This window comes from Coenobita brevimanus, chromosome 104 (assembly GCF_032717465.1).
Source record: "Coenobita brevimanus isolate Jiangsu-jjx chromosome 104, ASM3271746v2, whole genome shotgun sequence".
Classification (NCBI taxonomy): Eukaryota; Metazoa; Arthropoda; class Malacostraca; order Decapoda; family Coenobitidae; genus Coenobita; species Coenobita brevimanus.
The window spans coordinates 46,354,220-46,381,916 of NC_137057.1; the positions used below are offsets into that span (position 1 = coordinate 46,354,220).

Sequence of the window (27,697 nt, forward strand, 5' to 3'; positions counted from 1 at the left end):
ACAGAATAGAAAACCTGTCACTGAATTTAAGGAGTTAATACTAACTTGTCTATATTCAATGTAGTGTCCTGACTTCCATTTCCCTTCAGTCAGAGGTGAGTGTGGATGGTGAAGAAATACTGTAACTTACATCTGTATATTTTGTGTAATATATATATATATATATATATATATATATATATATATATATATATATATATATTTTTTTCCAGTTAACATTTAATATTGATTTTCCTTTTTTCTTCATGAATTTGAGTTCCTCTCTGTAGCCACTCTATTCTTTTCCAGGTTCTCTTCTACCCTCAGATTTACTATTGTTGGATCTCTAAGGTTTACTCTTGTTTGCAGCACCATTGCTTATGTTGATGCCCAGAATGGTGCTAAGTCTGTTCTTTGCTCTGCCAAAAATAATTTCATCCATACTAAATGCTCTCAACTCTTCAACTCGAATTCCTCCCACTCCTCCTGGCACCTTGCCAGAAGCTTTTCTAACAACTTTACCTCATCATCCTTCCCTCCTCTTTTCTACTCTGATGGCTCTGTAGCTATTTCTTTTACTGATAAAGATCTCTTCGCTCAGACTTTCTCCTCCAATTCCACCTTAGACAATTCCGGTGCTGTTCCTCCATCACTTCTCCCCTCAGACTTCCTCATGGCTGACATCAAAATTTCTTCAGCTGATGTATTTTCTGCCATCACAGGCCACAATACTAAAAAGGCATATGGGCCTGATGGAGTCCCTCCTGTTGTTCTCAAGAACTGTACTTCTGTGCTTACACCCTGCCTAGGCAAACTCTTTCGCCTTTGTCTGTCAACTTGTACCTTTCTTGCTGGAAGTTTGCTTTCATTCAGCCAGTCCCAAAGAAGGGTGACCATTCCCAACCCTCTAACTATCGTCCAATTGCTTTAACATCCTGTGTCTGAAAAGTTTTCGAGTCTGTTCTTAATAGAAAAATTTTAAAGCATCTTTCCTATCACAACCTTCTTTCTGAATGTCAGTATGGGTTCTGTCAGGGACGCTCCACAGGCGGTCTTCTCACCTACCTTTCAGACTCCTGGTCATCCTCCTTTCGGGACTTTGGCAAAAGCTTTGCTTTCGATCGAGTCTGACATAAATCTTTAATTTCCAAACTGCCTCTTACGGTTTCTATCCTTCTATCTGTGCCTTCATCTATAGCTTCCTTTCTGGTCGTTCTATAGCCGCTGTTGTAGACAGCCATCGTTCTTCTCCTAGATCTATCAACAGTGGTGTTCCTCAGGGCTCTGTCTCATCACTGACTCTCTTCCTTTTATTCATCAATGACCTTCTAAGCTGTACATCTAACCCTATCCACTCATACGCTGATAATTCCACCCTTCACCTTTCCATTCGGTTCCCACAACGTCCATCTCAACAGTTACTTCAACAAACAAGGGATGAGGCTATGGTACACCTAATGTCTGACTTGGCTCGGATCTCTGACTGGGGTAAAAATAATGTGGTTGTTTTTAATGCATCAAAAACTCAGTTTTTACACCTATCAACCCGACATAATCTTCCACAGGAGTACCCACTAATGTTTAATAATATCCAGCTCAACCCTGCATCATCCTTGAATATGCTTGGGGTTTCATTCACTTGGGACTTATCTTGGAAAGATCATTTTGCATCTCTTGTAAAATCTGCTTCTAAGACATTAGATGTGCTAAGCCGACTCTGTACCTTCTTTACCCCTGCACAGTTGTCGACTCTATACACTGGTTTTATTCGCCCCTGTGTAGAGTACAACTCTCATGTGTGGGGAGGCTCCCCACATACAGCCCTTCTCAATAGGGTGGAGTCAAAGGCTTTTCGTCTCATCAACTCTCCTCCTCTTACTGACTCCTTTCAACCTCTGCTCTTCGCCGCACTGTTGTATCTTTATCTCTTTTCTATCGCTGCTTCAATGGTCACTGCTCCTCTGAACTGTCTGCTTGCATCCCTCCACCTCTACGACGGGCTCATAGCACCTGTCTAGCAAAAAACTCTCATCCATTTTCTGTCCAACTCCTAAATGCAAGAGTTAACCGTTACTCCCAGTCCTTCATGTATGCAACAGGTTCAACTTTGGAACTGTCTCCCTCTGTCTGTATTTCCTACTTCCTATGATCTCCAGTCTTTCAAACACAGTGTGTCCAGGGATCTTGAATGGATCTTGAATTTGGCTCTGTTTTGTATTGTTCTTGTTTTTTTCTTGGAAGGAACGGTTTGTAGGCCCCTGGCCTTTGGTTCCTTCTTTCTTGTATAAATAAGAAAAAGTTGTTCATAGTAAAGGAGACAGTGCATGGCGTGGTGATGAATGTGAAATGCATGAAGTGGTGATGAATGTGAAATGCATGAAGTGGTGGTGAATGTGAAATGCTTATGGTGTTGAATGTGAAATCCATGGAGTGATGATGAACGTGAAATGCATAGGTGATGATGAATGTGAAATGCTTGAGGTGTTGATGAGTGTGAAGCATGAATCTTCAGAAAAACTGCATAAAATCTGAGCTTAATTCACTAGGCCTGGGGATATATTTTATTCTGGCCATCTTCATACAATTTGATTCAGCTTAGGATAGACTTTCTGAATTGGAGGTTTAAATAATAGCCATAGGAAACCATTTCAGTGTGGGAGGCCTTTTGAAAACTAAATAGTAGTGTTTGGTAGCTGCAAGAAGAAACTGGAAAGGATGTCACCAAGTGCCAGTACAATGGCTTAATCTATAATCATCATCATGTCAGGATGGAGAGGGTGTTAGAGGAGAGATGTGGGAAGTACTTGTCTACTGTTTTTTTATGTGATTTTAGGTGACTGGTTTTTTTTTTTTTTTTTTTTTTTTTTTTTTTTTTTTATAGATTGGTTTGTCAGTTAACAATATTATGGAGAAACTTTTGGATGGTATTGCATTAGCTGTAGAATAGTCATTGAGGATCATTAGAGGAAGAAGGGATTAAATTTTGGGTGAAAGAGGTCAAAGGTCAAAGCCATGACAAAATGAAACAGGGAATGGTGCTGCCTTGGTGGAGGTATGAGTTCTGTGTATGATGTTGGTGTTAGGTGTGTTTGTAGCATTCTGTAAATGATTACCATACCTAATAATTGATGTATGGTGTGTTGGTAAGTGGTATTGCTAGTACAAGGAAATATGCATGTGTATTTGTTGAGTAGTGCAGTCGGGTGTAGGCCAATCATCTAGCTTTAAATGTTCAAACCTATTGTAGCCAAGCCTCAGGTCTGAACATGTAGCAAAGGGGATATGGAGCTGGATGTTAGCATTTTTTGTGTGGTATGTACAAGTGATACAAAGGGATGTGAGAGGATACAGTGTTTAGTGTTGTATTTTGTTGCTGTATAGTTGTAGTCATTGTAATTGTTGTTGTAGCCCGAGACTCATCTAGATCTGAGCCTGGTGGACTGTAGGTTTAGTTACCCATCTGCAGTCCGCCATCCTCTTTTGGGGCAATAAGGGGGGAGTTCAGGGGCATTTGTAGTACAGGGCAATGGATCTGCCTTGTTATATAAATACATAGTTGCCACCTCTTCCTTAGTCTTCTTGTGATGATGATGATTGATGTGCAGTGTTGTGATGTTGTAAGTCACTTTATTTATGTGCTGTGGTATGAGCAGGATCAGTCAGCTAATATTGATCCTGTGTTGTGAGAAATGGAGCTATGATGGTGTTGGTGATGATGGTGTGTAGTGATGTGGCTTACTAGTGTGTCTGTCTGTATTTCTGTAATGTGTAGTTGTAAAAGTTGCAGTACAGTTGCTATTTTTTGTCCCAGTATAAAGGGAAGAACATTTCACTGGACATGTTGCTGATTAGTTCTTCTGTGTTTTTTCTTTTTGATTAATTCTCTCTCCTTTGTATTTTTTCTCTTGCTTTCTAGGCCCTACCTTACCCCAGCCTGACATTGGAAAAAGATGTTGGAGTGGTGATGATGACAGTGATGGTGTTTTTGATGTAAAATTGATGTTCATGTTGATTGATGATGATTATGTTGATATTAATGTTAATAATGTACAGTGGCATGACATACTAACATAATCATCGGTGTGTTTACCGCGACACATTCAGGTTCCGGACCACTCAGCACTGCCCAGAGCTACCCGACCCTCACCTCCGGCACCACCTCCACCACCTCCACCACTGCCACAGGGGCCGCCACAGGGGCCTCCACCACCAACCAGCCGCCCACCAACCTCGCATCCTTCCCCCACGGTCTCACCATGAGCCTCACCTCAACCTCCAGTGACTCCGAACAAGTTAGTCTTGAGGTGGGTGGCCAGAATGTTGAGGAGGTTTTGGTAGTGTTGATGATGGTGATGATGATGATGACATTGTTGTGATGATGATGATGATATGGTGGTAATAAAAATGATTGTCTGGTGATGAAGAGAATGATGATGATGATGTGTTGATGAGTTAGATGGTGATGATGTTAATAATACTGTAGTGATGATAAAGATGTTAATGATGATGAAGATAAGAAAATGATGATGATTATGATATGAAAATGATGGTGATTATGCTGGTGTTAGTGATTATGAATGACAAAAATTATGGTAATTACTGTAATAAGGATAATAATGATGATGATTGAATCTAATTTGATTCTTTGCTCTCTCTCTCTTTCTCTCTCAGGACTTCCTAGAGAGTTGCCGAGCCAGCACGCTTCTGGCGGAACTCACAGATGATGAGTTGCCAGACCCAGAAGATGACGAAAATGACGATGACGACAATGACGAAGACGATGAGGACTACGAGGAGGAGGAGGAATGTTATGAAGTGACAGTAATTGATAACAAGGGTTTAGTTGGAGGTTTATCATTATTCACTGATCACAAGGGTTTAGTTTTTATCATTATTCACTGATCACAAGGGTTTAGTTTTTATCATTATTCACTGATCACAAGGGTTTAGTTTTTATCATTATTCACTGATCACAAGGGTTTAGTTTTTATCATTATTCACTGATCACAAGGGTTTAGTTTTTATCATTATTCACTGATCACAAGGGTTTAGTTTTTATCATTATTCACTGATCACAAGGGATTAGTTTTTATCATTATTCACTGATCACAAGGGTTTAGTTTTTATCATTATTCACTGATCACAAGGGTTTAGTTTTTATCATTATTCACTGATCACAAGGGTTTAGTTTTTATCATTATTCACTGATCACAAGAGTTTAGTTTTTATCATTATTCACTGATCACAAGGGTTTAGTTTTTATCATTATTCACTGATCACAAGGGTTTAGTTTTTATCATTATTCACTGATCACAAGGGTTTAGTTTTTATCATTATTCACTGATCACAAGGGTTTAGTTTTTATCATTATTCACTGATCACAAGGGTTTAGTTTTTATCATTATTCACTGATCACAAGGGTTTAGTTTTTATCATTATTCACTGATCACAAGGGTTTAGTTTTTATCATTATTCACTGATCACAAGGGTTTAGTTTTTATCATTATTCACTGATCACAAGGGTTTAGTTTTTATCATTATTCACTGATCACAAGGGTTTAGTTTTTATCATTATTCACTGATCACAAGGGTTTAGTTGGAGGTTTATCATTATTCACTGATCACAAGGGTTTAGTTTTTATCATTATTCACTGATCACAAGGGTTTAGTTGGAGGTTTATCATTATTCACTGATCACAAGGGTTTAGTTGGAGGTTTATCATTATTCACTAAGTCCATGTCATATATATTTATTTATTTATTTATTTTTTTTTTTTTTTTTTTATACAATACCTGTTTCACTTTAACTTGATCCAACAATGCCATCTCTCCATCTTGAATACTGAGTTGTGGCAAGAGATAAACACAAATAAGAATCTAGTCAAGTGCAAGTACAAGGGAAACGAGGTAGAGCCTCAGTATTTCCTCTGCTGCTGGGCCATTTGAAGTAAGTTGCAAAAGAACCAAAATCTGGGCCAGGTTAAAGTGAAAGGATTATAGTTATGGGGTAGGTATATTTCACCCATAATTATATTCCACTTCACCCCCACAGCAGGTGCGAAACGGCAAGAGGCGAGGATGGGATGACGACTTTGTGATAAAGAGACAATTCTCAGCTCTCATCCCTGCCTTTGATCCTCGGCCAGGGCGCACCAATGTCAACCAAACGCAAGGTGAGAGCGAGAGAGAGAGAGAGAATATTGCAGACAGATATTACAGAGAGAGAGAGAGAGAGAGATTGATTTAATATACAGTAGTGAGACAAATATGAAATTGTGTGTGTATGAGAGAGAGAGAGACAGAGAGGTTGGATAATCTGTTTATCTGTCTGTCTATACCCAAACGCCATAATCCTGTAAGGGGTGGCTGTTTTAAGGGGTGGCCATTTGACTTTGAGTTAGTTGTTTTATGGAGAGGGGTACTAACCCACTTGTTGACATGTAGGGAACATGTATAGGTTGGTTATGTGGTTACCACTCAGCATTGTAAATGGTTTCCTGGCTTTCAGGAAACCATTTGGAATGCCACTCAATGTAAAGCCACCTGAAAAGGAAAGAAGAGCAATAAAAAGTGACAGGAAAGGTGGGAGAAATAGGGAGAGAGGAGGGCAGACACTGATAAAGGTGAAGGAAGATGTAGGCAGCACTACATCAAGTGAGTGGATGCTGGTCAACACCACGTACTATTAGATTGGATATTGCAGACAAATATTAAAGAGAGAGAGAGAGAGAGAGATTTGACACTGGACATAGCAAGACAAATATGAAATTGTGCAAGAGAGAGAGAAAGAGAGAGAGAGAGTTGTATATTAGCATATTCCTTATTCTTTCTGTGTATTCCTTCTCCATTGTGAGTCATAATACAAAACTGGCTGTTTCCATTTTACCATTTTTTTTTTTTTTTCTTTAAACCAGGCGCTGCTTGGTTGTCGTGCATTGACTACATAGTGACTTGAAATGCTCAAATGAAAGCATTGTGTTTACTGATATTTATTGTGACAGTGTAACAGTTTTAGTCCAAATTGTACCCTCATGATACTTATGTTAGAATATTCCTGCTCATTTGTACCTTTTAAGTAGAGTATATGCCATTTCCCTTAATTTACAGATCATAAGATACAGCTTTCCTACTTGTCAGTATCATTAACCCTTTTAATCTAGTGATACATTTTAACCCCTTTAGTCTTGTGACACCTTTTTTAGTTGATGCTTGCCATCTCCAGATGAAGTTATACTGCTTAGGAGAGCCTTTTCAGTTTGGATGCAATAGATACCGGTATGGTCTTGTTAAACTTCTTCACTACTACAGCTCCTTTACCCGTCACGTCCCAAGCACTTTCGCACCTCCGACACCCCCCAGTCCAGACCATTTTTGGAAAAAAATTTTTTTCGGCTAAAACCTCTGCTTTTGGTGAGAAACATTGAAAATTCATAGAGAAATTGCTCACCTGAGGTTTAAAATACTCGATACAGGTAGGAGTACCTCCTTACCTTACAGGGTTTTCTATCAGTCTGGCTGCAAAGAAAACAAGTTCTGTGGAAGGATAACTATTCCACACCACTCGTAAATGGTATTTATTTATTTATTTTGTACGAATTTATATGTAGTACGAGAGTATATTGGTTTTCAAATAGAAATATGGGCATTATAAGCATTGTTTCACTCACTAACTCATCACCATTCCTGACCTTCTTTTGCCACATTACCTGATCATTATTTCTGACTGTTTCTTCCTCTAATGCTATGTAAATTTTGTCCTCCACATTGTCATCGATTGGGGAATCACTCTGGCCCTGAATATCTTTACTGGCCAGGTCACTGATAACAGGCGAATTGCTGAGACAATGGGAGGGGGGGGGAGGTTATGCGGTGTAAGGCATTGTCCCGGCTTGGCATCTTGTAGAGGAATAGAGGAAGGTGTACCGTGTATACGTACGAAAAATCATTCGCGAAAATTGAAAATTGTGCAAATTAGGGACCTTGCAATTGCACGACGTACCAGTACGTTACCGGGATTGGCAAATGCAAAATGTTGCAATGTACCCATATGTCGACGGGACGTCTTAGGTTAAATAAAATTGTCTGGAGATAGCAAGCATTAAGTAGAAAATACTGTTGACGTTTTCAGGTTGAAAGTCAGATTAAACATTAAACATTTGCTTTATCCAGACCTTGAGATCCCAGTACCAGGAACAGAGGAACAGCAGAGTGAGGTTGTGAGTGAAGGTGGTAGTGGTCCCCGCCTTGCCCTCACCCTACGTGGCCCCAACCTCCCAGGTATCCCTGACGTCGACGTTCCCATCAACAAAAAGACTGCCACCATTTTCTCCGTGGTCCAAACCCTGGTACACACCGCCTGCTTCCCCTCACGGCAGGAGAGACTCAGGCGCATCTGGGAGCCTACTTACACGTGAGTTGCTGTGGTGGTGTTATCAAGTTTATTGGTGAAAATAGTATAGTGAGTTGTGGTTTCAGGTTGATGGTGGGTTAGAAAATATTAGAACTTATTCCACACAGTCTTGTAAATTGACAGATCAGCTTTGTAGGTAGTAAGGGAATGATAATAGGCAATTTTTCTGGAAATTCGTGTGAACTAAGTGTGAAAAGACACACATATAGTCACTTTCACCTGCACACGCACACATAGATTTTTTATACCAGAAAAGGTGCAGTCGGATACCGGTACTTGGGATGTTCTTGAATAATTTGGATAGGAATGCCCACCATGCTGTGACTTGATGTTATGCCTACAGGTATTTCTACACTGAGTGACAAATGAAATGGTTTCATACAACCTAGAAAATCATTTACAGTGGTGGATGGTAACTGTATAATCAGCAAGTATATGCTAGTGATCGTATGGGTTAAGGCTGTCAGACCAGATATGACCCATACAGGTTTATATTTTAAGGGTTGGATAGTGTTTATTGCTCACATAATGCCATTCAGGGGTTAGTGACTGGTCAGTCTGGTCACCTGGACTAAGTAATCAAGGCCCAGGCCTCTATGCTTTTGATGGGGGTAGCCTATTGAAGTACAGTACTAGATGACACATGTAAATCCTCAAATATTGTTCCTTGTCTGGCTACAGAGTTGCATCAGTACTAAAGCATACAGACTGTGTCTTGGATTTGGCACACTGACCACTTCAAACCCATCTGGCTCATATGGAACTGCCTGTTTTACTGATAATACTGTCCATGATTATGCTGAATAATAAACCTAATGGTTTCCTTTAACCTCTAAAAAAAAAATTATATTGGATGGTAACTATGTAGGAAGCTAGATGTGACCCCTAAGTGTTTAAATCCACTCATGGACAAGAAACTGGCCATGATTACCTTATATGTTTGGACTGTAACTTAGATCCTGACCCCTAAGCTCCAGATAGGGCAATATACCGGGTAGGTTAAAAGAAAGAAAGAAAAAAAAAGATCAAGGTGTAGTGGATGAGGCATTCTCACCATTAGACAACCAGGCAGTGACTGAGGTTAATTACATACAGTACAGGCTGTCCTTAGGAGAGACATTTCAAATGTTGTTGTGGCCCATGACTTATGTGGATGTGATCTGGTGTGCTGCAGGCTGAAGTTGCCCTTCTCTTGCAGTGAACCATCTGCGTTTTTAAGGATACAGAGAGGGTTAGTGATATTTTAATAACTAGGCAGCTCTGTTGTTTGAAGTTATCCATCTGGAGGGGATTAGAGACAGCTTATCCATCCATCCATCCATCATCCAATCCTACGTTGCCCCGTCAGGAGCATAGGAGCCCGGGGCGAGACAAGTTGGTCCTGACATTTAAAATGAGAGTGACCAGCCTCACTCATCCCTGAGTGGCATTATGTGAGCAATACACCCCAACCATCCCTTGGATATAAACCTTCACCGGCGCAATCCGATTGGAGTGCCATAATTACCCACTAAACCACCAGGCACAATAATTTCTGTATAATGTGAGAGGGATATGAGGAAAAGAAAATCAAAAAGCAACTCATTATGAAGACTTTTTGTTGATAATTTGACTCATCCTCTGCCCCTTATTATATGCTGTGGTGAGGTAGGTGAGGATGAGGATCAGAGGGTGACAGGTGTGGAGTTAGATATAGCTAATACTGTACATGATGGGATATGTGAGGAAAAGAACATTTTAAAGAAGTAATTCATAATGAGGACTTTTTGTTTATAATTTGACTCTTCTTTATATACCATAGTTTGACTCTTCCGCTTCTTCCCTAGGCTGATATATGGTGAGGCACGTGAGGACGAGGGGTCAGAGGGTGACTGGTGTGGGGTGCAGCAGCTGAATCGTCGCAACTCCCGCACAAACATCCTGACTGAGCCTGGACTGGGGGCGCCTCAGCCATCATCATCCACTTCATTGTCGGCCACAGGGGATCCCTCAGTGGAAGATGTGCTGCAGCTCTTACGCCATCTGTACATCTTGGCACATGAGGATGCCGTCACTCAAGCTGCTGGTATGTTAGGTAGTAGGAAAAGCTGTGATCATTAAGGCCATTTTCATCATCATCATCATCATCCACTTCCTTTGCACATTACCACTTTTGTATTACAACACTAGTTCATCACCCTTCAGCATGTAATACCAAGAGCTGTAATATTGTTTTAATGTCAGACGTATTTCTGGTGATAGTTCCAATAGCATTATGTACCAAATGTAATGTTTGTGATTAAAAACTGTGAGAACTTTTATTTTTCCCATACCAACTGTATTAGCAACACTGATTTCTCTGTCAACCCCTACAGACAAGTCCACCCCAGCTGTGGATGCCTTTGGGGTTCGGCGGGAGGAGTTCGAGTCCAAAAAAGTGGGAAACAAACTAGTCCAACAGGTACGTGCTGCATAAATGCTTAACACTCTGATGGCATGGTGATGAAAAGGGATGCCTTTTTGTGGTGGCACTGATATAACTTGGTGGCTCCACTGCCTGGTTATGCAAATGTTCCTCAGCTCCCTCCATATCCCTCAAAAGGAGCATTATGAACAGCATTTAGAAAGGCAGCTCCGACCTGGAGTCCATAGCGATGAAGTTGCAGATGAACCTGGGGCAGCAAGAACAGGAATTCAGTTACATGCTTTTCATTTTTAATGTTAGCTTCAAATGATGTTATTCAGCTTATGAGAGACGTTTTGAACTTTGGGGTTAATATAACGTTAACAAAGCCAGCAATATGAAAAGCCTTTTCATAGTTGAATAAAATCATCTGGTAGTAGGACAGATAAAAGAATTCCATCTGGATTCAAGGGATTAGTTGTGATGTTGGATATCAGGTAATATAAGGTCAGAGTCTTGCCCCTAACTCCTTCACTTTGTTGACATATTTCTAAATTTATTCATGCTAACACCTGATTATTTTATTTATCTTAAGGAGAGAAGTCAGGTTGTGAAGAGATTAATGGAGACTGTATGCAACCCCACCACTAAATGTGACTTCCAAAACCTTACCAATTGCCTGATAGTAGTAAGAGTGAACAATAAAATATGTCACTGGATTGCATTAGTTAACACCTTGAATTAGGTTACTTTGCTTCTGGTTTATTCCCAGAAAATATTACTTAATTCAGCAGGTGTCTTTAATAATGGTTTTATTGAAGGCTTTAGCTAACTCCTCCAGTGTGGAAAGTCTTTCTTAAGCTGAGTATATGAAAGAAGCAAGGATGAAATAAATATAATAATAACTTCTTGTTCTTTAATGTATTATATAAATGTTGCTACAAGGACACCTCAACGCCACTTTCTGTTCCCCAAAAGGAAGATGGTGGACTGCAGATAAGAGGCAGCTTCAACCTGTAGTAGTGAAGTAGTCCATCCATCCATCCATCATCCAATCCTACATTGCCCCACGAGGAGCATAGGAGCCCGGGGCTAGGCAGTTGGTCTCAACGTTTAAGATGAGAGTGACCAGCCTCACTCATCCCTGAGTGGCATTACATGAGCAATCAACCCCAACCACCCCTTGGATATAAACCTTCACCGGCTCAATCCGACTGGAGTGCAATAATTACCCACTAAACCACCAGGTGCCAAAATTTGGTTATATGGTTACCACCCATATAAAAGCTGTATCTAAACCCTTAAAAATGAGAGAAAATGCCTGGCAGTAGCAAGAATAAATTAGGAAAACATCAGTGAAGGTGTTAAAAGTACTTGGATGATGATGATGATGATGATGTAGATGATGGTGATGATCAAATGACAACTTTATGCCCTCAGGTTGGTGAGGCGGTGGTGCTGGCATGTGGTGCATTGCCGTCCTGGTGTGAAGATCTCACCTACGCCACTCCCATGCTCTTCCCATTTGAGACACGACACCTCTACTTCAACTGCACCGCATTTGGCCCAGAGAGGTGTGTTATGGCTTCCTTGTTTGCATCCATATCTGTTATTATGTACAGCACTGTATTTGAGCCAGGAGTTGTATTCATGAAGGAAAAATGGTAGGATGAGAATAGATTTGCATTGTTGACTTTTCCTGCATATGTAGCAAAGTAACAAGGAGATTGTGTGGTAAATAGGTACTCAGGTGTGCTGCATCAATGGTGATTATGATGATGATGATGATTTGTTGCAAGGATTTTGATTCTGATGTAAACCACAGTACTGTAAACACCTCCTCTTGCCAACAGGTCACTGGTGTGGCTACAGAGTCAGCGTGATGTGAGTGTGGAGCGTCGTGGTGGGCTTCGGAGAGATGACCCACATGAATACCGAGTTGGCCGCCTAAAACATGAGCGTGTAACTGTCCCACGTGGCAATGACCTCCTCTTATGGGCTCAGCAGGTAAGACAACTTTTGAGCTTTTGAGGGACATCATAGCTTAAATACTACAGTTCTTCTTCTTCTGGCCCTAGGCACATTTGAAATATGAAACTGTTGGATTGCAGGCTTAAGTTTTCCCTATCCTGTAGTTCACTAATCTCCATTTGGGGGACAGGGAAGTAGTTGAGAAGCCTTTATACAGTAGGACATCAGTTTAACATGAGATAGGTTCCAAAGGAACTTGTTTTAAATCAGTCTCGCACAAAATTAGAGAATTGTATCAATGGGATAAATTAGTTTGATACATGAGGGTGACACAAAATAACAAACTCAACATGTACTTATGTCTGCTGACGCTACGTCACCTGTTGACGCCAGTGCAAAGCATTAATTATTCAGTACAGTATTATATATGGTGGGAAAGGAGGTCTGGATGATGATGATGATAATGATGAATATTATTTTTTGTGCTTTCTGTAGATACTTTTCTCTCTGTCATGCTTCCTCTTTCCTTCCTGTTTGGACTCATCCTACCTCACGTGGTCTTTAGCTGGGAAAAAGAGGCCAGGATGATGAATATGATGATGCACTGTAAAAGCTATAATTCACTTTCCAATTTTCTTCCTAATCCTGTTGCTGTCTATGTAGGTAATGCGGGTCCATGCCAGCCGCAAGTCCATACTGGAGGTTGAGTTCCGAGAGGAGGAGGGAACTGGTTTGGGCCCCACGCTGGAATTCTATGCTTTGGTCGGTGGTGAGTTGCAGCGGTCAGACCTTGCCATGTGGCTGTGTGATGACCAGGCTTCCCACCCCATCATCCCACCGGCACTGGATGGTGGCAGCGGGCTGGGTGACGCACAACAGAAGCCTCCGGGGTACTACATCCGTCGGCAGGGGGGTCTGTTCCCAGCGCCCCTCCCACAGGACACCCCACTCAGTGATAAAGTGGCTGAGCTGTTCCATTTCCTGGGGATATTTTTAGCCAAGACGCTGCAGGATAATCGGCTAGTTGACCTGCCACTCTCCCGGCCATTCCTGAAGCTCATGTGCCATGGGGAGTTTGCCAATGTGAAGGACCGTGGCATTGCTGTGACATCTACTAAGCCACGCGGGGGAATGTCCTCCCTCTCCATTGATGACGACCTAATGACATCATCCATCATCAGTGAGGAGAGTGAGAAGGAACTGGAGCTGGACCCTCCCAAATACCGGGTGTCTGATACTCAGCCATGGTATGTGTTTACCTGATGTGGATGGTTGGTACTTAATTGAGAAGGTTCCTGTTAGCATTTGATAAATGTTATGTTTGTGACTTTCCTTGTAGAGTGTAGGTAGATGGTTATCACCATGCCTTGGAGGTACTGCTATGGAAGTGGTGTGGGACCAAAAGCCTGGTAGCTGGCTTTGCACAATACTCACAGGCAGGGAACCCAGCCACATTTACTGTCAGAGTCAGTGCTGAGACTACTGCCTACCGGTATATCTCTCTCTCTTATGCAACAACAGTCTATTCCCTGAATTAGGTATAACACATTAGCAGGGGATGGCAGTGGGTCTAGAAGGAAAAAATCCAAATTTTAAGATCCATAACCTTTAATATGGATCAGTGAGTTAACCATGTGGCCATTGAAACTTGCCCAGGGTACATGTTGCTGGTTCACTGGTGGTGCTGGAGCTACTGTTATGGCAGCCATTATCACTAGTTGCCATCTGTAGATTAAGCAGATTTACACCTGCATGCATGGACAAAGCTGTCAAAAACGTAAGTGTTATCTTTAGTATAAATTATTTGCTGTGTGTGTGTAAGATACCTGGTGGTCTGGTGGTTTTTAGATGTGTGTTGGAGTAGTGGCCATGCCATGCCATTCCATCTGTAGATGATAATTTGACCTGAGAAGGATCTTTCACACTGAAAAGATTATAATCTGTTACGTAACTCCATTGCTGTGATAGTAGCTTTTCTAATTGTGTCTTACTGTCATCAGACAGTTTCATTCAGATAAGGAAAGGCTGTCATAATAAAAAAGTTAATTGTCCATGGTAAGGCTCCCTAAGGCAGACCAGGAATGAGATGGGAGGATAAATGATTAAGTGTATGAAGGAAGACAGCTTGGCTTGATGGGGGGAATGGAGATAAAGGGACTTAGAGGCATTTTCAATCGCCATCATCCTGGCTGAAGTTTGGTTGTAAGCAGATGGTGACGTGTTAGGATGTAGGAACCATCAACTATGATTCATTCACCTAACTGATGGGGATATCCATCATTTTGTAGCTTATTTCACATAAATTAGTGGCAGAGTAACAAAGTACTGGTGACTTGACATTCTTTTCATATCAGTCCTTCCAGACTTACCATATTATTATTACAGATCAGTGGTTGAATAAGACAATACAACAACTTTGTATCCTTTCCACAAAACTTCTTCATAACTAGCACCATACTGTAGTGTTAATCTTTTGTTACAGTTCAGCTTTCAAGGCAGAGGTAAGGTTAATTAGGCCAAGTTAAGGTGGATGTAGTGTAATGCATGGGAGGTCCTCTTGGCCTCAGGGAAAGAAGACACATGTGTATACCTAATGCTGGAGAGGGTTGTAGGTTGGAAGGATTGATTAGTTGACTGGGATATTTACCAGAAAAAAAGTTACAGAGAAGCAGCTAAAATTGGGATTACAGTAAATACTCTGAAGTGTATTTGTAAAGAAAAGCACAAGAGACTATATGCAGATGGTTAGGACTGTGATGTGGAGCCAGTATTCTAGGGGTTGATGTTGATACCCATTCTGTTCTGTTTTTGTGCATGCCTTTCCCTTGTCTTCTGAACCGTACCTCACCCAGAGCTTAGGTGGGGAAAAAAAAAAAAGTCATGATGATAATGGTGATGATGAAAATTAGGAAAAAAAATGATGGAGGAGGATCATATGATTAGTGGAAAAAAAAAATCATCGTAAAAAGAGATGAGGAGAAAGATCGTAGATGTATAATTTGATGTTATCCAATGTACATTTAATAACTTCTGTGTTTTTCTTCAGGTTTAGTGGTCTGCTGACTCTGGATGACCTGAGTGAGATTGACCCTGAGCGTGGGAGGTTCTTGCAGCAGCTGAAGGGCCTGGTGAGTCTGAAGCAGCAGGTGCTGAGTGACACGGGGCTGTCTGAGGAGGACCGGCGCCTGCAACTGCTCAACCTGGCCCTGCCTGCTGCACCAGGGGGTCAGGAGGCCCAGCCACCTGGGGTCAGGTTGGAGGACCTTTGCCTGACTATGCAGTATGCGGCGCCGTCAAAACACGTTGGGTACAGTGCCGTGGAACTCAGGCCCGGTGGTGCCGACCAGGAGGTGAATCTTGGCAATGTTGAGGACTATGTTGACCTGACCTTGAGCTGGGCTCTTGAGACAGGCATCAGGAGGCAACTGGAGGCCTTCCGTGCTGGGTTCTGCCAGGTGTTCCCTATGAAAAAGTTGGGTGCTTTTAGTCCAGATGAACTTAGGTTAATGTTGTGTGGTGACCAGACCCCAGTGTGGACCCGTGAGGATATCCTGGCGTACACCGAGCCAAAGCTGGGCTACACACGAGATTCACCGGGCTTCCTGCGGTTGGTGAACATCCTGGTGGGGTTGACGTCAGAGGAGCGTAAGGCCTTCCTCCAGTTCACCACGGGTTGCTCCTCACTGCCACCAGGAGGCCTTGCCAACCTCCACCCTCGCCTCACCGTCGTGCGTAAGGTAAATGTCATCATTACCGTACAAGCAATACTTAAATGATATACCAGTGTTTAAGCTTGGTGATATTATGGCCTAACATAGATAGCTGTATTAAACTAAGGGGATGCAAGCACAAGATTGCATCTGGCTGAGGGAAGCTCCCAGCACTTAGAGATGCATGTATTAAAATTGGAAGAGCAAAAACAGTGGTGTTGGATGGTGATTTGAATTTACATGTAGGTAAACAAACGTATGATTATGAGGGAATGCATAGTGGGCTGAAGTATGGCACCAGGAATATTAAAGGCAAGAGAATAGTTTAATTCAGTGATGCATTAATCATGGTCATAGGCAATGTTGTTGATGGAGGCATGGTTCTGTACATTGGAGATGTAGCTTATGCTGTGGAAGGTTGACTGCGAAGTACAGTTTAACCAGATATCAGTGTGCTCTATGTAAGAGACATTGTGTGGTCCAGCCAAGACTGGAGGAGACTGACGAAGAAGTGGCTCTGAGTGTGTTATGAATGCAACTACTTGAGGGATGTGATTTATGCAGGAATAATGCAGAAACAAGCACTTTTGTGAAATCAGAAGTTATTTGAAGAAGTTTAGAGCTGTTGCTCGTGCCTGGTAGTTTAGTGGGCAGTTATGGTGCTCCAGTCGGATTGAGCCTGTGTAAGTTGATATCTAAGGGGTGGTTGGGGTTTATTACTCACATAATGACACTCAGGGATGAGTGAGGCTTGTCACTCTCATCTTAAATGTCAGGGCCAACTTGCCTAGCCCCGGGCTCCTGTGCTCCTCATGGGGCAACATAGGATTGGATGATGGATGAATGGATGGGTAGAGCTGTTGCTACTACTTACAGAGAAGGGTCTCTCACTGAATCCAGTAGTAGCAGTAGTGAAATGATGTTCACAGGTAGGCTGAGGTGATTTGGACATAGAATGTATGAGAGTAACCAAGTTCAGCACTGCACAGCACCTGATAACACTACAGGTCTAGGAGAGGTGTGGTATGAGGTGTTGAGAAGGAACCACAGAGGTAGAGGATGTGACAATGTACCAGAATGCTGCAGTAGACTGTGTGGGCTGGGGGGAGGGGGGAGGGTCATGGAACACTGCCTTACAAAATATTTGCATATACTGTGTATGTATGTGAAAAACAGTGCCAGTGTATTATACCTTGCAAGATTTCTCAGCTTATTTCTTATCCACAAAGGGATCCTGTAAATCAGAAGTCATAGGACTTCTTCTTTTAATGAGTGACTGTGTGGATTCGTAATGGTACGAAGTAAATTAGTGGTAGGTGGGGGCACTCACCATCCACTCACTCATTGTAGTGCTGCATTGGGTGTCTGCCTTTTCCTTTCTTCCTTCCCTCCTCTTTCATCGTTCTTTCCTTCATTCTTTCCTCCTCCTTCTGCATACGGCTGACTTTACACTCCCTCTTCTTTCTTTCTTTCTTTCATTCTTTCCTCTTCCTTCTGCCTATGGGTGACTGTACACTGAGTGACAAGCCAAATGGTTTCCAGTACACCAGGAAACCATTTACTGTCCTGGGTGGTAACCATATAACCAAGTTATGGCGCCTGGTGGTTTAATGGGTAATTAAGGCGCTCCAGTCAGATTGAGCCTGTGTACGTTTACACTCAATCCTTGAGTACCGCGGGCAATAGGGACTGGACAAGGACCGTGGTACCCAAATCCGCGTCACTCAGACAATATGTTTACATGTATAATGGTACAATGTGTTCTGGCAACTTTCCAAAACTCTCACTTTTACCCCTTCTTACCACCTAACCCCACGTAAATTACCCACGCTTGCACCCACCATCAGGTAAAACATTGAAAGAGATATAACTGTTGTAATTAAAAACATCAATAGTATTAAAAATAGCATTAACAAAAATAAAAGTTGGGATGGTTACCCTTCTGTTGATACGTAGCTCCCTGGTATTTTCCTCCCATCCCCCAACCCCAATGTTGTTGTCAAAGTTTCGCCTTCTCTCATATCATGTGGCTTTCAGGAGAGACCTTAGGCCATATGGTTAGACAAAAATTTATGGGTCTGACAGTTTTAGAGTACGAAATAGAACGAAAATTTTTGCTAACAAGAAAAAATTACTTTAATCCGTGTGTTCTCGTGAGTTAGCGTTCAGTTTCACATTTTTCGTTTGATATCGTGTTTCCCAACGCATTTCTGATAAAGTAAACATATGGCTAAACTGCTCAATCAGTTCGAAATGTGTTGGGAAGAGCGATACCGAACGAAGAGTAATGTGTTGCGAAGAGCGATACCGAACGAAGAATGTGAAACGGAAAGCTAACTCAGGAGAACACATGCATGAAAGAGTACCTTTTTTCTGGTTTGCAAACATTTTCGCTCCATTTTGTTCCCTAAAACAGCCAGCCCCGTAAATTTTAGTCTAACTATACAGCCTAACGTCTCTCCCGAAGGCCACATGATACGAGAAGGCGAAACTTTGACAATAACTTTGGGGTTGGGGGTCGGGAGTAAAATACCGTGGGTGGAGCTACGTATCAACAAAAGGGTACTCAGTGGAGGTGGTGTTGACCCAGTCCAACTTCTGTTTGTGTTAATGCCATTTTTAATACCACTGATGTTTTTAATTACAACAGTTATATATCTTTCAGTGTTTTACCTGATGGTGCGTATAGGTGGAGGTAAATACGTGGGGTAAGATGGTAAAAAGGGGCAAAAGTGAGAGTTTGCTTTCTCTGACGCTCCACATAACACCCTATAAGCTTCTCAGTCAGTTTCAGGACAACATATAAACCTTCACAGCTGCCAGGATTGCATCACATCCTACACACGATCTTTATCTTCTCCCTGTCCTTCCAAATCGTTATGATGGTGCTTTCTTTTATGCTATGGTTTTTCTTTTTTTCTTTTGCCATTTTGGTATTTGTACGCTTAAAGCAGTGGAAGAACCTTACCAATTCAATTCATATTCCTCCAGTTTGTTTTCTGTATTTTTCTGACTATTTTCAGGGTGGTAAATTACCTTTTCCTGCTGAAAAATTTCCCACTTTTTATCATCACGTTCCTTAAGCCATAACATGATTGTCTTGATGTACTCAAAGGTGATTTTCGTCTCCCAACTTCCCAACTGGATGCTACGTTAGGTTAGGTTAAATTATAAGGTAGAGTTAAGCTAGGTTAGGTCAAGTTTAAACACTTAGGTTAGGACAGGCCCTAATTTCGCCGTAACCCTGATGTGTCAAACAAGTTAACAGCGGAATACAACTTAAAACGACGGAGGAAAGAGATTTAGTATGAAACGTTTATTTACCTCCCAGAAGTAATCCGACAAACATAAGACTATCAGGAAGAAGAACGAAGAATGTGAAACTGAATGCTCACTTACACGAGCAGAAGTATTTTGTGTGTGTGTGTGTGTGTGTGTGTGTGTGTGTGTGTGTGATTAGCAAACATTTTCGTTCAGTTTCGTCTCCTAAAACTCGAAACCCATATGACTGTGAGGTAGAGTCTGTGAGATGCGAGAAAGGACTTGATAGCCGTATGCTCGGTCTGTCCTAAATGTGTTGGGAAGCACGAAACCGAATGAAAAATATGGAACTGAACACTAACAAGAACACATAGACGAAAGTATTTTTTTCTAAGCAAACATTTTCGTTCCATTTCGTCCCCTAAAACTGCGAAATCCATTATGAGTGTGGGGTGGAACTAGGTGAAGCATGAGAAAGGATTGATAACAGTATGCTCAGTTAGTTGGAAGTGTTGGGAAGCATTAAATCGAACGAAGAATGTGGAACTGAACGCTACGATAACACATGGACGAAAGAGTAACTTTTCCTCTAATTAGCAAACATTTTCGTTCCATTTCGTTCCTTAAAACTGCAAAATCCATGATAATTGTGGGTAAGAACTAGATGAGGCATGAGAAAGGACTGATAACCATATGCCCAGTTGGTCCAAAATGTGTTGGGAAGCATGAAATCAAACGAAGAATATGGAACTGAACTGTAACTTACGAGAACGTAAGTTTTTTTTTTTTTTTTCTGATTAGCATACATTGTCGTTCCATTTTGTCCCCTGAAATTGCCGAAACCCATAAATTTCGTCAAACCGTTCGGCCTTGAGTTTGCCCAGAAAACATATTTCCATTCTGTATGCTTATTCATAAAAACCACCAGGAACCCTCAGCCAGGAACAACGCTTGCCCATTCGTTTCAAAACTAACCATAGGTTTTTCACGAAAATATGCCCACTGTGCTTCCCAGGCAAAATTTCAGCAACCTACCCTCATCTATCCCATCTCACTAGGGCTGTTTGGCTGAGGTGGCTGGCTGTGGTACTGAGATAAATACCCATACAGAATGGAAATATGCACCCAGGAAATGTACCCAGAGATTAGAGGGTGACGTCATAGCGCGCGGCTTTCAAATTTCGTCCCCAGGCCAGCTGACTTCCCGCGTGAGCTAGAGTTTTTCCGCGTGTTGACATGACTTGTCTCATTATGCTGACCGCGTTAGAACAAAAACGTGTTACTCAACCACGTGTTACTTAAGGATTGAGTGTATATCCAAGGGGTGGTTGGGGTTTATTGCTCATGTTATGGCACTCAGGGATAAGTGAGGCTGGTCACTGTAATCTTAAATGTCAGGACCAACTTGCCAAACCCCTGGTTTTTTCGCTCCTCATGGGGCAACATAGGATTGGATGATGGATAGATGACTACTAATGTCCTTCCTTTACAAGAAGAAATGTAATTCTTTGTAAAGTATTTTTTCATCCAAACAGTTCTCAAACACTCCATTCAGTTCTCATCATACCTCCCACGGTACTACTCACTTGTCTGATGGGCATCCCTTTCACAGCAAAGGTTTTGAGGGTGTACCTGACATAGGTGATCAGATTTTTAGCCCTTCAGCCCATGGGCATTGTTTATATAGTATTTTTTTTTTTTTTCTTTCTATTTCCAGATTATTTTACTCAGCTTATATAGTCTTTTTTTTTCTTCCTTTCTGTTCCAAATTATTTTACTCAGGTTAGGAGACTTTTGAAAATGAAAAAAGTTAAATGTAGCTTCCAATGTAAGATCACTCTCTTAATCTGACCCAGATCATTTTATGGTAACAAAAATAAAATCTATAAGACATCTTAGGCCCAAAGGATTTAAATCCATCTGGTTCACATCCACCAACAACAAAAGTGTACAGTATATACCTTATTTTCAGCTGTGATTATGGAGAGTGGGAGACCAACTAGGAGACTGTATGTGAGAGGTGGAGGTGGGGGAGGGAGAAACCAAAGATGAGATGGAGGGATGGAGTAGAGAGGTATATGAGAGAGGGAATGTAAGTTTGGGGAAGGGCAGTGAAATGGCAGGGGACAAGGTGACATGGAGGTGATTTGTTTGTCGCCATCCCTTATGGGTTAAGGCGTCTGGCAGTAGACAAATAGGTTATGCTAATGAGAATAATAAAAATGATGTCTGTACAGGTTGATGCGGGAGACGGGTCGTACCCTTCAGTGAACACATGCGTCCACTACCTCAAGCTGCCAGACTACTCCTCCGAGGCCATCATGAAGCAGCGACTCCTGGCGGCCACACGGGAGAAGGGATTCCACCTCAACTAAGACACAACTCTGGGGCTCCATGCTCATCTTACCTTGCCGGCACAAGGGCATACCTCAGATACTAACTCCAGTGTCGTGCTGTTAGAAAACATTAATACCCAGTTGCATATTACCCCTTGTGAGGTGTAGGGGCTGTACCTTGAACATTTAGATTTCAAGAGTCATTCTCATAATAAAAATATATATAATGGACATAGTAAAAAGAACTGTATATGCAATCATTTACACTATGGTGATGAATGAGGAAATGGCGCAGAGAATCTGAAACGTTTATTTTTAGAAAATGTGATAATTTTAGTTTTGAATTTAGGTTAATTTGGAAGTGCTGTATTAATATTGCAGGAGAATTACAGTATGTCCAGAATAAAAGAGTAACAATGTCCGTATACTGTAATGGCATTCACAATAAAATTTCTTCATCTGTTTCCTAGAGTTGGTAGATAGCTAACAGTGCTTTATTATCAACGGCAGTCCAAGAAGAGTGAGCTTTAGAATTGTGCTGATATTATTACTTCAGAGATGCAGTTCCTCTGATAAGTCTCATGCAGACTCCTAAGTTGTATTTTGTACCTGTAAGTTGACCATTGACAAGTCAGAGACATTATATTATTGGTTTTTCAAGCTACATTAAGTAAATTTTAGCTGAAGTGTGTGGAAAATTATCTGAAAAAATCATTGTTTTGTTGATAAATAGAAAAAGTGTGTGGAGAATTGAGTCATTGTTTTGTTGATGATAATGTGAGAATAAAATGAAGTCATCATTCTTTTGATGATGCACAGAAATACAACCAGTCACAGCCAAGAAACGTGTCCATGAACCGTTTGATTATGGTGACTGAATTTTGCTTGTGCGGATGTGTAGTACCCATGTGTAGGCTGACAATGGCCAGTTGCTTTGTGTTGTCACCAATAGCTTATGTCTTTCTGTGATAATGATGTGAAGGCATTGCATAGGCAGCATCTTGGCCCAAGTTCTTGAGCATAGGAACCTCCCCAGCACCTCTTCCTTTCTAGTTTATTTTTGCATAGGGTTAGGTAATATTCTCTTGTTTGATAAATATGGAAACTGTTGATAGTAAAATTATATAAATAACACACAAGAGAATTAAAATGACATTTACACAAGAGAATGAAAATGAAAATAGTATAAATAACAAGAGAATTAAAATGATGTACCCTAAATAACACATTAAAAATAAAATGAGATAACACACAAAACTGTGAAATAAATAAAAATGATATAGATAACACACCAGAGAATTCAAATGCTATAAATAACACACAAGAGAATACTGTATTACGATCCGCCTTGCAAAATACGCAAATAAGGAAGAGGTATTAGATAGGCTCCTAAGGGCACAAGACCAGGCCCCCTGTACATACTGTAAGAAGTACATCACAAGCATGCCATTGTTAGAGCCATGTATGTTTTAGTTAGTAAGCTTACGAGGAGACACCCTGGTGGTTGTCCCTCATCCATTTCTACTCCCAAAGTATCTGCTCTTTACTCCGAGACTCTCTGGTCTTAGATATTCACTCAGCTTGTCCAGCACAACAATCAGTCCTGATCTCCATATCGCAGCCACCACACTTCATTGATGTACTTTACACTGCCATATTTCCACATTTCTAATACACATACAGCCACACCTCACACTACTACACCACATATTGCTGTCCCTGACACTACCATAATACATAAGGCTACACCTCACACTACCACAGTCCCCATTGCCACACTTCACACTGCTACCCCTCACTTGATGATAACAGACCATACCACCAATTATACAATACCACATTGGACACAGCCACATCTCACTTCCCACAGTCACACCTCGCCCTACCATACTACACACTACCACACTTTACGTAACCATATCTTATACACACCCACAGTCACCCATAATGCAATGACACCTCTCTCTCACACACACACTCACACCTCACACAGCCCCATTTCACACAAACCTACACCTCCCATCACCAGCTGAGTAACTCCACGATAGTCAGTGCTAGAGTGAATGATGCGATGTGATAACAAACGGTAGTCACGCTCTATCCCAGACCACTGCTGCCCTGAAACCATTAATCCCTTCACTCCTATGATGTGTTTTTTTATGTTATTCTCACTTCCACTGGATGATTTTAAGTTTAGGAAAGACCTCTCGAATTAATGGGGTTAATCAAGGCTATATATAATACCAGCTCAGTTTGAAAAGTTCCTCCCAAGCCGTACCTTTTTTGCTGTAACTTGGCCTATAATTGCAGTCTCACCATCTTGAATACTGAATTGTAATGAGATTAGCACTAGAATATAATGCCAGATACTAAGAAGTGCTATGAAAAGGATTAGAGCCATAGTATTGTCTCATTCTGCCATTGAATTATATGAAAGAACTGCAAAAAGGTAAAATTCGGGGCTAGGTTAAGGTAAAAAGACTAAATAAATTCTCCTGCAGCTAGCGGGAATAAACTTAAGAGTACGTTATCGGAGTGAAGGGGTTATGTCCACAATAGTCCGGATACTCTGGAATATTGAGTATGCCTGCGATCTTGCTCTTCAGGATGTATGGTGATGGTTGTTAGTCTGTTTATGTGTGCGAAAGTGCGACTGATGCCTGTGTGTGTGTGTGTGTATGTAGTCATCCCTCAGTCATGTCCAGGATGTTTTGTAGTACCACCTTTGTGTTTTGAATGGGAACCTACAATTCGTGGCTTGTGTTTGTTTTCATTTGAGCGCCGCACACGAACTCCCGCCGCACTTATGGTTGTGTTGTAAGTGGGATTGGAGATTTTGTAACACCTCTTCCTTAGTGATGTCTTCTGGACATTACACCTCAGTACTCTCTTGTATGTTAGTGGTAGAAATTATGCCGATTTAAGAATGAGAAAAATAACATTCTACCAAGTTTTTTTTCCCTAGCTATGTGGACCCTATCTCACCCTACCTTGGAGTGGGAAGGGAGGTTGGATGATTATGAGGAGGAAGAGGAGGTGTAGGATGATGATGATGAGGGAGGAGGAGGAATAGGATGATGATGAGGAGGAGGAGGTGGAGGAAGAGGAAGATGATGATGATGATGATGATGAGGAGGAGGATGTTGATAAAACTAGCATACACGGGAGTGCTAAAGTGTAATGTGGAAAATTAATTGCCCTGGAAGAGTTGCTACCAAGCCTCCAATGTCAACTACAATAGGACCCTGATTGTGTCGTTAGTGCTGGGTTTGGCTGACTACCTTTCATCAGTTGGGCGAAACTGTCATGATATATGTTGTGCCTTATAATTATTTTTTTTCCCTTGTTTCCGTGTTCTTGTTTTTATGTTCTTAGCTTACGTAAGGTTAGCTGATGTAGAGACAGTTGTAATTAATCGAATGATACTCACAAGGATCAGAGGAAACCTTATCATTGGTGAGTAGTGCTGAGAGTTTAGGCTTTTTTTCATTTTTTTCATTTTGGGGGTTGAATTCTAAGTGGCTTTGGTGACTTCTGAAAACCCTTTCCGCAGTGATTTATTCTGCTCATTACACCTTAGTATCCCATTGTGTTATTGGTGCAAAGTACACCAATATTAAAATGAAAACTATAATAGAAAATGTTATGGTGTAATATGCAAAGTATCTCACTCAGAAAGAGGTGGTCAGAAGCCTTATTTGCTGCCTAAAATACAATCCCTGAGTTTCATCACAGTCTACCTGCAGTATAGAGGAGTATTATAATTTAGGAATATACAAATTAATCATATAAGTTGTAAATGGCTCCTATTTGATACAACACATTTGTAAAAAGAAATACTGTATTCATTGCCTTATTCAGTCTTGTAACATATGGTATGTAGTCTTAGTTGGTGATATACAGAGTAGAGTATGAAATGGAAATTATATGGATGAAATAATGATGATATTTGATGAAGAGTATCCATTAATAACCCTCATCGTTTTAGAGTTAAGGTATTGTCTTGATTGTCTTGAATCATTCAGCACAAGTACATGTTTGTTTTGTTCTTGCTGCCATAAGAATATTATTTTCAGTTTAAAAATGCATGCTGGTAATGAAAAAATTAAGGTAACAGCTTGCCTCTCCAGTTTGAAAAGTTTATGCTAAGGTGAGTAAAATTGTCTGGAGATAGTGACAATAAACATTTAGTACATCATCACATTGAAAGGACTAATTTCTTTTCTCTCTCTCTCTCTCTCTCTCTTTCCCCTAGTGTCTCCAGATGATTCTCTTCACCTTAGGATAAAGTTTTGTGTGTGCAGGGGTTACATGTAGTCTTAAACAACCTTATCAGTAAAATACATCTCTCCTGAGTAAAATCATCAGGCAGCAGCAAGAATAAGTTAAGAATTGTCCTTGGGATGAAGAGGTTAAGTCCATTGCCCAGAGCTTGTGATGGTTATGTGAGCAATACTCTTGACTGGAGACTTGTAACATACACCATATACATCAAAGCTGTTCTGAGAAGGAACATGAACTGACTGAATTTTTTGTGCTTTGTCTTGATGTAAATTTTATTATACTCTTTATATTTTAACTTGGCTTAAAATTGCCGGCTTGAATGCGGAGTTGTCACAATAAATCAACACAATAATGGTGGTTGTGAGGAAGTGCTGTGGAAAAGATGTAACATTGTTTTTGCTGCCATTAAACCATATGAAAAAAACTACAAAATACTGTAATGAAAACTTGGGCCAAGTTAAGGTGAAAGCTATACTGAAACTGAAACATATGTGGAGGTATCTGGGAGCATTTTACAGCTGCTGCTCATATTCATTCAAACTCCCTCCAGAAAATTTAAACCTTCACTCTCCAATCTTGCCTTGCATATGTTATTGGCTGTTATTGGCGGTAGGTAGTGGTGACCATCATCCACTCACTTCATGTAGTACTGCCCACTTGTTCCTTCACCTTTATCATTTTTTTATGTGTGTCTGCCCTCCTCTCTTCCTATTTCTCCCATCTTTCTGTTCACTCATTATTACTGTTCTTTCCTCTTCAGGTGGCATGACATTAAGTAACAAGCCAAATGGTTTCCTGGAAGCCAGGAAACCATTTACAGTGCTGAGTGGTAACCATATAACCAACCCATGTGTGTTCCTTGTGTGTCAGCAAGTGGGTTGGCAGAGGGTAAGTGCCCTTCCCTGTAAAACAACTAACTCAAAGACAAACAGCCACCCTTATGGAAGTATGGCATCTGGCTGTAGATAGTCTACATTATGATAGATACAGTACTGATATGGAAATTGACATTTCTGTACATCAAAATATGCTCTCAGAGCTCATTATGTTAAAAACTGTGTGCGATGATTTTTTACACACATGACAAAAATCCACAAACATAACTCTAAACTACAGTGTGAGAGATTGATTTTACATTTGACATGCCTATGTTTCATTAAGTTTTCTCTCAACTTCCACATGCTCTCATCGTATTGAGGGACTAAGACTGGTTGTTGAACTATGGCCAGTTTTTGGCAAAGTCAGAAAATTGATGTTTCATGCACACCACAGGAAAGGAAAGAAAACCCAGTGCCACCGTTTTCATATTAACTCCTTCCTGTTCAGGACATAATTTTATTAAACTTAGGATATATCTCCTGCA

At 41.0% G+C, this 27,697-nt stretch overlaps 1 protein-coding gene across 2 annotated transcripts in view; it reads left to right on the plus strand.

Moving 5' to 3' along the window:
- Positions 1 to 26,007, plus strand: part of Ufd4 (ubiquitin fusion-degradation 4-like) — a 309,902-nt gene extending 283,895 nt beyond the window's left edge. For both annotated transcript variants that reach the window (XM_080285051.1, XM_080285052.1), the window contains 11 exons: positions 4,084 to 4,283; positions 4,651 to 4,800; positions 6,032 to 6,152; positions 8,149 to 8,389; positions 10,216 to 10,454; positions 10,744 to 10,829; positions 12,213 to 12,346; positions 12,626 to 12,779; positions 13,407 to 13,990; positions 15,790 to 16,480; positions 21,952 to 26,007. In XM_080285051.1, the coding sequence (XP_080141177.1) occupies positions 4,084 to 4,283; positions 4,651 to 4,800; positions 6,032 to 6,152; positions 8,149 to 8,389; positions 10,216 to 10,454; positions 10,744 to 10,829; positions 12,213 to 12,346; positions 12,626 to 12,779; positions 13,407 to 13,990; positions 15,790 to 16,480; positions 21,952 to 22,089 (2,738 nt within the window). In that variant the 3' untranslated portion in view covers positions 22,090 to 26,007. The remainder of the gene's footprint in view (positions 1 to 4,083; positions 4,284 to 4,650; positions 4,801 to 6,031; positions 6,153 to 8,148; positions 8,390 to 10,215; positions 10,455 to 10,743; positions 10,830 to 12,212; positions 12,347 to 12,625; positions 12,780 to 13,406; positions 13,991 to 15,789; positions 16,481 to 21,951) is intronic.
- The last annotated feature ends 1,690 nt before the right edge of the window (positions 26,008 to 27,697 follow it).